Source organism: Clupea harengus, chromosome 21 (genome assembly GCF_900700415.2).
Source record: "Clupea harengus chromosome 21, Ch_v2.0.2, whole genome shotgun sequence".
Lineage (NCBI taxonomy): Eukaryota > Metazoa > Chordata > Actinopteri > Clupeiformes > Clupeidae > Clupea > Clupea harengus.
In genome coordinates, this window is record NC_045172.1 from 13411666 (window position 1) to 13422785 (window position 11120).

At 40.2% G+C, this 11120-nt stretch overlaps 2 protein-coding genes across 2 annotated transcripts; both read left to right on the forward strand.

The window, feature by feature from the left end:
- The first annotated feature begins 2326 nt into the window (after positions 1–2326).
- Positions 2327–7329, forward strand: LOC105911684 (regucalcin-like). The gene is made up of 7 exons (XM_031559019.2): positions 2327–2561; positions 2890–3058; positions 3230–3412; positions 5113–5328; positions 5897–6028; positions 6272–6426; positions 6814–7329. Exons 2-7 carry the CDS (start codon positions 2896–2898, stop codon positions 6862–6864), a joined length of 900 nt encoding a protein of 299 aa, XP_031414879.1. The 5' UTR covers positions 2327–2561; positions 2890–2895; the 3' UTR covers positions 6865–7329.
- A 199-nt stretch (positions 7330–7528) lies between these two features.
- LOC116218249 (PI-PLC X domain-containing protein 1-like) lies at positions 7529–11120 on the forward strand. Its single transcript, XM_031559126.1, has 7 exons — positions 7529–7598; positions 7891–8059; positions 8490–8626; positions 8916–9044; positions 9741–9896; positions 10185–10377; positions 10588–11120. Exons 2-7 carry the CDS (start codon positions 7975–7977, stop codon positions 10824–10826), a joined length of 939 nt encoding a protein of 312 aa, XP_031414986.1. The 5' UTR covers positions 7529–7598; positions 7891–7974; the 3' UTR covers positions 10827–11120.

Genomic DNA, 11120 nt, shown 5'->3' on the forward strand with positions numbered 1-11120 from the left:
AGGCTCTGGCTTATGGGCCCCCTGAGCTCATGGGACCCTGGGCCCGGTAGGCCTATTCGGTAATCCATCCCTGGATACGAAGGGCATTTCAGGACATGTGTGTTTGCATGAGTGTGTTACATCTACAAACTGTATGTTTGCATAGAAATAGAAATGATAAAGCAGGCTTAGATACGAAAAATGACCACCTTAGTGGTATAAAGCAAAGATTAAATGTGAGTCATAGGTGTCATGAGGCACCAACCACATCGCTTAACCAAAACAATAGTTGTTTTTAATAATGTTTTTAATCTTTGTAAACTAATACATATCAACCTTACATTTGCTCGGACAATCAGTGTGGTCAGCTACCCAGGTTGATGTAATCAGTGTTTTATGGCTTCACATTATATCATTGAATTGCCCACGTCGAAGATTCACTACTTCCCACTCTGTCTAGAGGGAAACTACACAGCTGTGCAGATAGTGTAAGAACGTTTCAGGTTACATTTATTAAATTGTGTTTTGTCTTCAAAAAGTCAGTATTCGGGTGTTACTAGGTGGAAAAGACTCAACAAAAAACAGCACTCTTAGGCTTACACACAAGTGGGCTATACAGTCATTGTGAACTTGTTTCTTAGGTAGGCCTAGATACACTTATACTATACTTAAAGTAACACTATGTAACAATTCTACCTTAAAATAACAGCTTGAAAAAAATTGTGCCGCTACAATTTCTTTTAATATGGAGAATGGCCTCTCCGCCATTGCCATCGGGGGTCAGTAGGGAAATTACTGCGGTCTGTAGGATTTCTGGAGCCGCCTGGTCCTTTGTGTCTGAGCATGCCTGACTAGGATCGGGTAGCGATTTCGATTCAGAGCTAGTCATCTTTCTGCTGGATTAGTAAGTAGTTTATTTGCTGTCCTGCTTTGTCTGGTCTTGCACTTGATTTTTGTCTGTGTTAGCAAAGTTGTTGACTCGCTAGTTTGTCATAAACGAGGAAAGCAGGTTTCGCCGCTAGGGGGAGCTCCAAGCCAAAACTCCTTAGTGCTGCTAAATATTCTGTATTGTATCTTTATAAATGCCCCCCTTTGCGCATCCTACACCAATGCCCTGAACTCGTAATGTACACTTTCACACAGTCCCTAACCTTCTACGTGAATTCTTAGATGAGTTGTAAAATTAATCATAAAATGCTTGTTTTAATGTGAAGGCCAGCTACAAGGAGTAGGTGTGTGTGTGTGTGTGTGTGTCATTTACTGCTTTCTTACACTTAAGTATCAGACACCCAGAATCCCATTTAATCCTGTGGATTGTTATCATGTGCTGGGAGCTGTAAAATGAATCATAAAAAGATGTTTTAAACACCGCTGGTGTGAAAAGGCCTTAACTCTGCAAATCTGTGTGTGTGTGTGTGTCTCAGAGGTTGGAGGCCCGGTTGTCTCTACTACAGAGTGCTGTAGATTAATACAATAAAGCAAAGAATGACTTTGCTGCCAAGGTATGTCAAGCATGGGACCCCTCACCTGAGTCACTGGGAATAAACATTACTATGCACTACTTAAAAAATAACAGGTCATTGTGCTAAGGGGTTATAATCAAGTGCGCCATTCAGTTGAAATGGAGCCGTCCTGAAAGCATTTCTGAAAGAAGGTTTCAGACAAAACAAACAAACTGTGAATTGATGGCTGAACTGAGAGGAACAAACTACACCAAGCACATTGATGGTCTATGGCTCTACTGCGTGCAGTTTACCCCAGTTCTGGCCTTACACTCATCCCTAATGGGAAAGCATGTATGCTCACGTTGTGTGTCAACTTGTTTTACTTTATTTTGAACAGAATCTCAAAACTAACAAAGAGTTTTGAGGAAGTATAGGCATGAGCACTTCCCCATACCTACACAGAGCTGCTTCTCGTCTGCTTTCACGACTGTCTTTATAATAGTCTGCCATACAATGAGGTGTATGGTCTCATTAAACAGATTATATGTGCTCTTACGTGTTTCTGTTTTTCTATAAATATGCTTACATATCTGCTGCTAGAAGGAAAAGGGGAGTGTTAATAGGAGTAAAATAAGTTGGGATGATATATTTCATAACACTGTGGTTACAGTGTATGAAACTGTAACTGCAAACTGAATCTTAATTGAAAGTCATGCAGATCAGTTGCTAACATGGGCTACAGATATTTTAACAGTAAAATAGGGTGTTCTGCACCGGTGTTTTCTCTCTAACGTATGAGTTGCATAGTGAGCATTTGTTAACTTGTTTTGAGGGAGACAAAGCTGCCCAGTGCCCAGATTCCACTGAATAAAGTCGGGGGCAGTTAGCTCTGATGTCTTTGACACGGCGCTAATCAACTCATTTCGGCCAATGCGGTTTACATGAACAGGCTAGTATATGAAGCGTACGTCCTTTGATTCTGCTGACGACTACAGATTATAAATTGTTGCAGAGGTGCAGTAGGCAGTGGTGTATAAAACTCTACAACGTTGCACAACGTGACCGCTGCCAACTTCAGAGCATTGACTGCTTACCAGAGTCGGCAACTGACGAAGTTAACGAAGCGTTTTCAACGAGGTGAGATTTAATTTAATGCTTTTGCTATGAAACTGCATGTAACCACAGCGAAATAGAAAAATAGCCTAATCTTTGAAGTTTTAAGTGTGCACGCAGCAGATTACAAGTAGCAACTTCGACGGAAGTTGTTCCGCCTCAGTTTGCTGGAGCCTGTTTTTCAGTGGAGCCGAATTCGATTTACGTTTCAGTCATATCTACGTCAGGCTACGTAAAATGACCACGGGACAAGGTTTCCAGCCTGTTGGTTTTGATGTGTCAACTAGCAAGCAACAATGTTTGAAATTGTGCAGCCACAACACTTAAATAAACTGCTTTTGTTTTTGACCAGGAGAACATGTCGTCAATCAAAGTAGAGTGTGTTGTGAAAGAGAAATGCGAAATTGGCGAGAGTCCGGTTTGGGAGGAGAAGGATGGCACTCTTATATATGTTGACATATCTGGCCAAAGAGTGAGCAGGTGGAACCCTGCGACCAATAAGATTCAGAGTTTGCGCACCGGTGAGTCAAGCGCTTATAATATTGCTATCGTTTGATGTGTAGCCTGTGTATGAAGTAACTCATGACTGCTCACCATCAACTCGTGATCGTAGCGAGTTGTTAGGGTTACCAACTTGGAAAGTATCTGACATGAAGTAAAGCCTGACTCTTTCCATTCCCTAACATCTGTAGAGAAGTATGTGGGCTCTGTCGTGCCCCGGAAGTCCGGGGGTTATGTGATTGCGGAGGGTACCCGGTTTGCGTCGGTGGACTGGGAGAGGCAGAAGATCACTACTATTGTCAATCTGAAGGGCGAGAAAAGCACCAATCGCTTCAATGATGGGAAAGTTGATCCCGCTGGCAGATTTTTTGCAGGTGTGAAATCACAACTTGAACAATTATGGAGTTTTGGTCTAAAACTTGCAAGCTACGTAGCTACTCAAAAAGCATACAACAATCTTGACCACACCACCAACATCCCAGTTGTCACTGGTAAAAGCTGGCAAAATCGTTGGTGATGTGCTGTGAAGGCTTTTCTTACATTTTCGCACAGTTCCTACACGAAGCACAGAACTGCATAGTCGGCAGGTGGGAATGGAGGCTGCCTTTATCTGTCCTTCATGTGACCATATTCCATCAAACATAATTTGAAGATAATATCAAAAGTAATTGCTCATTTAAAACAAAACAAAAACGAAGATGATGGACCTGCAAATCCTTTCAATTCAGTGACATGGAAGTGAAATAATCAAATAGTCATAGTATCCATTCATCTACATCAGGGGTGCCCAAACTTTTTTGGCTTGTGATCTACTTTTAAAATGACCAACTAAAAATGATCTACCACAAAACATGTTCATAAATAGAGACTATGCATGGCTAAAAAGGGGGGGCGGGGGCACCGACACAGACACTTAAAGGAATCATGGTGATATTGGTGACATTATTTGAGATAGTTGCGGCCTAAAATTCTTGATTTCGAGGGAGCTTTTCCAAAAAGTTCAGATGAAAGTTGCTGTGTTTTTAGGTGTTTGTTGCAAATTTTCCTCTTTGTAATCATAATTGAGTTATTTGTTGAAAAATAACTGATTAATAAACAAACATTCATTCATCAAGAACAAAAATAAATAACCTTGCCAATATGCTAAACAAAAGATTACCAGGACTACAAAACTTATCCACAACACAGTGCAACTGTTGGCATTACAGAAGGACCTTCAGTAAGACTGAATAAAATGTTATGAATGTCTCAGCCTTCACATGAGGGGAAAAAAACAGCCTGTGTCACTGATCTGTCTCGTCATCTGACGTCCTGCCTGCGTTTCTGCCGTTCTCATTCTATGCGTATCAATCTGTTTTGCTATCGTTGTTTATTTATTTTATCCGTAAAGCTGTTGATGTTGTCAATTTCATATATTAATTTAAAGTCATCCAATTTCAAGTCATCCATTCTTCAACACTCGCTGCTACCTTATCTTCAAACAGAAAGTAACGTTAAATCTCCATGGCAACAGCTTTCAAGGGTTTGGATAATAATCGGATTTATTGCTTCCTTCATTATTCATTATTCAACATAAGGCTTTTTATTTAGTTTAATTCACGAAAAAGCTATATCTGTTCTATAAGAAAGGTAACCTTAAATTACTTCCGTTGTGATCTGGCGATTTATATATATATATAAAAAATAACTTTATTTTAATTTTATTTTTTTTTAAATGACACGATCTACCACCATAAGCTTTGCGATTGACTGGTCGATCGCGATCGACGCATTGGGCACCCCTGATCTACATGATGTGCCTGATATAAGCCTATATTAGGCAGACACTTGAGTGACGTGCATACAGATATAGCCTATTCTTGCCACAACTGTCAGTAGAGTAGTTTACTGAAACTTGCAGCTGGTGGTTTATGGTCTGTACAGAAGAGCACTATGCTCTTTCTTAGTTCTGTTTTTTTTTCCATGCTGACAAAACCTTGTTGTCTCAGCCATCTTAAATATCAGTAGCAGATAATCATCTGAGGAAGTGTAGAACACTGTTCTGCCATGTTTTAATACACCTCTCCGTTTTCAGGCACCATGGCGATAGAGGTTCGTCCTGGAGAGCTGGAGAGAAAGCAGGGGTCTCTGTACACCCTGTACCCCAACCACACTGTGGTCAATCATTTTGACGAGGTCGACATCTCCAATGGTCTTGAGTGGTCCTTGGACCACCGCACCTTCTATTACATTGACAGCTTGGCCTACACGGTGGACGCCTTTGACTATGACCTAAGCACGGGCGGCATCAGTATGCTTTATTTATATCTCTATTTATGTATCTTTCATACATATGTATGTTTTTTTTGAAGATGGCTGACATTGTATGGACTGCGTGACATTTTGCTTATTTTAAAGCTGATTTTCTTGACAACTAGGGTTACCGTAGTTCCAAGCGCATCAAGTGGTATGAAAATATACATATGTCTTGAGAAACAGCCATATAGCTTTTCAGGGTAGTTAACAGTTTTCCACCAAACAAGTTATTAAACTTAAAGTTTAAGGTGGACCATTTTAATGTCAGTGTGAAAGGAACTCACTGTCATAATGTAGCTGAGCAGTGATTGCATGTGAATTGTGTTGGTGGTACAGTTTGCATCTCTCTCATTCTGCATTCTCTGTCTTCCTGCCTTGCTCCTCTTCAGTCATGGTACTACTTCTAGTGGGTGTGATGGCATTGTACATCTCATATTTGGGGTACAGTACATGTGTAATGTGTGTGTGTGTGTGTGTGTGTGTGTGTGTGTGTGTGTGTGTGTGTGTGTGTGTGTGTGTGTGTGTGTGTGTGTGTGTGTGTGTGTGTGTGTGTGTGTGTGTAGGTAACCGAAGAGTGGTGTACAAGATGGAGAAGGAAGAGGCCATCCCTGATGGAATGTGCATTGACACTGAGGGCAAGCTGTGGGTGGCCTGCTACAATGGAGGGAGAGTGCTACGCATTGATCCACAAACTGGTCAGTCTGTGTGTCTCTGTGTATGTGTGTGTGATGCAGCAACATTCTTAATTCTGGAAATGTAATCATATGATATCCATGTGGTTTTTATGGTCCTCAAATTTTAAACGTATGTTTCCTTGCGTTGGACAAATTATTTGTGGACTGGGAAAATGAAAGGTCATTTTCTTATCTTGGTAAGAGTGTTCTCGACCACTCGTGAAATTTTCTCTTTTCAATTTTTTGTGTTGCAATCTCTCATAGGCACTCGCCTCCAGACAGTGAAGTTCCCAGCAGAGAAGATCACCTCCTGCTGTTTCGGTGGAAAGGACTACTCTGATCTCTACGTCACGTCTTCCTACAAAGGCATGGACGACGCAGCAATGGCCAAGCAGCCTCAGGCTGGCTGCATTTTTAAGGTGAAAGTGCTTCCTCCTATTGTGATTTGTTTTTGGACATCTGGCCGCTCAACAAGGAAAGGAATGAGCAGGGGGTTTCTGCTTATATCATGTGATACTGCTCTCACCTATTTTTCCTATCTCAACTTTGTTAGGTTATACCTGTAAATATGCCATTTCGTAACCAGTAAATCTCTGTTTTGCAGTAATATGTTATACAATGCATCTGAACTAGTGTATCATTTGTAGAAATTACTTAATTTCAAGCTGTGAGATTTGTTGCACTGACAGACAGGTGTATCAGAAGTGAAATGATCCCCTTGTGTGTACCCAGTACACTAAAGAGGCTTTTTATACACTTATACTCACATACTTGTACTTATATATATATTTCTGTTTGTGTTTAAGGTGACTGGTTTGGGAGTGAAAGGAATTCCCCCATATTCATTCGCTGGATGAGCCTGTTGAAAGGGCAGCTGAATTGAAGACGAAGAGGAATCAATATCAGTGAATTCACAGACATGTCACAGTCAATGCTATAGTTACATGTCACGTCTTGCTTTTGAGTATTGAACTAAACAAGACTGGTGCTAATATGAAAACTTGTTAATTTGAGAGTTTAGGTTTAGAAGAACCATTTAACTAACACAGAATAATCACAGGATAACAATGATTTAAAATGATCATGAAAATGTATCTCCAAGATAATACCGCTGCTATTAAAAGGTTATAAGACCATATTGTCTTTTTAAGCATGTGACCGGATTGCATGCAACACACAATGTAATTCAATGTTGCCTTGGCACAGTACCTAAAGTAATTGGTTTTAAAGAACCACAGATGGTATAGCAGCATTCTCCATAAAATCAGATCATGTTCATTACCATAACTCTTGATGCAGGACAATAAAGCTTATATAAAGCATTTGTTCACCAGACTTGTGTATTTGATGACTGTTAGACTAAATGGTTAATGTAATTTGCCACCCCTAGGTACTAGTCATGATGCATTATTCTGTCTACATTTCAAATGAAAACTAAACCAAAAAGGAAGTGAGGAACTTCCTCAAATGCATGGCTGGCTGATAGCCTTATAGCTAGTATTAAACTCCAGTCAGACTTCTAACAGAAGCTGGTTGGGCAAGAACCCTCCTGACAATCAGGGATTTCATGATTTCACAAACTTTCTTTATGGTAAGACATTGCTTCTACCATAAACCCATCAATCTTTAATGAATGAAAGTTTAGCTACTGGTGAGGTGTGTGTGTGTGTATGTATATTGTTTTCTTTAAAAAACTACAAAATCTGGATGCAGGATTTTACTACATTAGTTTTTTTGTAAAATGTGTGAGCTACTTAAACTTCTCAACTCTATCAAAATGTCAGAACCTATGATAGTGCCACTTTGCATCAACCCCCTCATCAGTTGGTAGTTAAAACCCAACGAGCCGAAGCATTTTTTGCTGCATTAACTTTACCGTGTAGGCAGTGGGCTAACCTGTGGGAGAGCCTGGTCTCTGTCTGGACAATCGCACGTTTGGGTTCATCTGTGCCAGAGTCGGAGTCATAATGGAGACACCTCGTCTGTCTGACTGGATGTCTCAACTGCCCTCTGAACTCTCCACAGTACCCCTGTGGGAAATCGCCATGCCTGGTGAGTGCAGGCTACCTCAGTGGACACTCGTAGGTTTCAGTGTTGCCGTATTACCGAGATGGCCGGCTGATGGAGTGCCGTTTTTTTTTCTAAAAAGCCACCGTTCTGAAGTAAAGGCTGCCACCTTGTGGCCTTGGAAGGCCATTGTGTCTGTGTTTTGAGTGTGTGTGAGTGAGAGAGGTTGCATTCACTTGTTTCGACACAAAAAGAGTGATGATAATAACTAGGTAATGCATGTACAATTGGATATAAGTTGGCCTATGTCCCATATTGAACTGAATTCCATATCAGAATTTAGAGGACACTCATTTGTTGTGTAGAGCTAGGATGATAAACAATATATTTACAAATGAAAGTTCTGGTACTTGGTTTTGCAGACCCATACTGTATGTATATTTATGATCCATCAGTATTTGCTTAACATTTCCAGGAAGTCATGACAGTATGTCATACAGTTTGGACAGCTCCTCCATGTTAGAGCCAAACGCACCCGGCTGGGTTACGGCTCTGCATAAATTGTTCCCCTGTCTTGTCAACTTCATTGTGAAGAGGTGGACCACCACACAGGTACAGAATAAGTGCAGTAAAGATTTACTTCAAGGCACAATCCGCGATTCTAATCAGTTTATTGCCCCTCAAGCTGACCGTATGAAAAACTTCATAGAGCCTAGCAAAGTCCTTGCGCTAAAAATGGGCAACAGACATAGTGGCTCGGACTGAGCCATAAACAATTTGTGCCAATCAACCACAGTGCTTCAGCATAACAGAAGGGATGGGAGCACTTTCAGAAGTGCTTCAGTTTCTTAGTGTTTGTTGCATGTTTGTAAATGTGTGACACTGTTCTGTTGTCCTCTAGGAACTACCAATTATTGTGCAGCTGAATGCAGGTGTTCGGTACTTTGATTTGAGGATCGCTTGTAAGCCAGATGATGTTACTCACACCTTGTACTTTGCCCATGTGCTGTACACAGAAGTTACTGTGGAGGTAAGGAGGTACTACAAACACACGCAGACACACACACGCAGGATGTGGTGTTTATAAGTTAAATGTCTCGCTCTGTTGTTCTCTCTGATCAGCGGCCCCCATAGTGTGGGGCGGGGCTCCCCAGGAGGGGTGGGGCTTAAGGGCAAAGAAACGGAATGAAAACCTTAAACAGCCAACTGTCAGAATTCAGGATTGCAGTGTTCTTGCGGCAGAGTGGCCTGTAACTAACCTATTTGGTGATGACTTCATAGCTCAGTGTGTGGCAGATTGAGGGTGAAAAAAAAACTTTGACAAATCTATACAACCAACTACAGGTCCAACTATGTTCTTATATAGTAACCTATAACTAACACAAATGGATTTATCACTCAGTGAGTAGTTCAAAATGCTTCAATGTTTTGAGCCCTGATCAAATAGAATAAAGAAATGTTTAACTAATAAAATATTGATTGATTATATGATATTGAAAATGTTTAACTGTTCAAATCACTGTACTTTCAAGGGGACCTGAAAATACATTAGTTTGACTCAAAATTTCTAAAATAAACAAACTATTTTTGTCCATCGTAGCTCTTCAAATGAGCTCTGCTTTTAGCCAGTGGAGTATATTGCACATCATAGAAATGGGCTATACTGCATATCCAGGGCAAGCTTCTACAAAGATGTATTTACTTATTGATTTTGATGCTCCCACAGGAAACCTTCAAAGATGTTGCCCAGTGGTTAAGACAGCACCCAAAAGAGGTCATCATTCTAGCCTGCTCATCATTTGATGGCTTGGACGACGACGACCATCAGAAGTTCATTGCCCGACTGAACCAGCTCTTTCCAAAGACACTCTGCCCTAAAACGGTTCAAGCACCTGATTTGTCATTTGTGTGCTTCACTGATGCACATTGTAACTGAATTGTCTTGTACCAGTGTTATGCTGCTTTTCTGCAGTTGTATAGGTCCATTTACGGTAGATGAAAAAGTCCTTTAGTTAGGACATTCCTCCTAGAACCAAAGACACAGCATGTGAATTGAGACAATTGCATTGTTTTGGCGCTATATAAATACAATTGAATTGAACTGAATTTAATTTGTATCATACACTATGTGTGCTTATGATTCTTATGATTATATCTGTTTTCTCATCAGGTCAGGACCCCCTCTCTTCAGCTGTGCTGGGATCAGAAATATCAAGTGATCCTTTCCTATGACAATGATGCAGCCTCCGGCCACCAGGAGCTGTGGGAAAAAACTGACTACTGGTGGACTAATCATGGAAGGACATCTGCAAGTCAGGTTATAAAGTACTTGGATGATCGCTTGCAGAGCCAAGGACGAGATAGTGAGTGAAGTATTATTATTATTAGTATTATTATTATTATTATTATTAATAATAATAATATTATTATTATTACTTTTATTATTATTGTTGTTGTTAAATAATTTTGTGTGTAGAAATTAAAGTTAGTTTTCAAGTTAAGTGTGTGTGTGTGTGTGTGTGTGTGTGTGTGTGTGCCTGCCTGCCTGTCTGCCTGCCCGTCGACTCCTACAGATACCTTCTTTGTGGCTGGTCTGAACCTCACTGAAAATAACAGCTTTTTGATGACACACCTGTTCTCAACCATGAAGAGTATGACTCTTGCTGCTTTTCCAGAGTTGCTGGAGTGGGTCAAAAGGCAGCGCTGTGGTCAAGGCAAAACCTGCATCAACATTATCGCTGCTGATTTTGTGGGTGTGAATCAATTTGCCCAGCTTGTCATTGAGATCAATCTGAAAAATATGATCAGGTAATAATTTTAGAGTCGAAAAACTAGGTATAATAAGAGAAATGTTACAAAAGGAAATATCTTCTCTTAAGAATTTTGTCGTGTAGCTATGTTTTGTCGTAATGTTATTTTCTGCTACAAATCAAACTTTTTGAAATTAAGTGATTCATGATTTTAAAAAGGCACTGTTTTGGTTAACGACTTTACTGTATATTTATTGTATCTAGATATGACACAGAGCAATATAAAGCTGCGATAGAGTTATTTTACTGTAAATGGACGTTCTATATCACTGTACAATAAATTGTATAAAATGTAA

Bases quoted from the DNA above. Each gene is read 5' to 3' on its own strand.
- LOC105911684 (XM_031559019.2), top strand. From the start codon at position 2,896: ATGTCGTCAATCAAAGTAGAGTGTGTTGTGAAAGAGAAATGCGAAATT. The intron at 3,413-5,112 runs GTGTGAAATCAC...CTCCGTTTTCAG, and splicing joins CGCTGGCAGATTTTTTGCAG to GCACCATGGCGATAGAGGTT. The intron at 5,329-5,896 runs GTATGCTTTATT...GTGTGTGTGTAG, and splicing joins CCTAAGCACGGGCGGCATCA to GTAACCGAAGAGTGGTGTAC.
- LOC116218249 (XM_031559126.1), top strand. From the start codon at position 7,975: ATGGAGACACCTCGTCTGTCTGACTGGATGTCTCAACTGCCCTCTGAA. The intron at 8,627-8,915 runs GTACAGAATAAG...GTTGTCCTCTAG, and splicing joins AGAGGTGGACCACCACACAG to GAACTACCAATTATTGTGCA. The intron at 10,378-10,587 runs GTGAGTGAAGTA...CGACTCCTACAG, and splicing joins GCAGAGCCAAGGACGAGATA to ATACCTTCTTTGTGGCTGGT.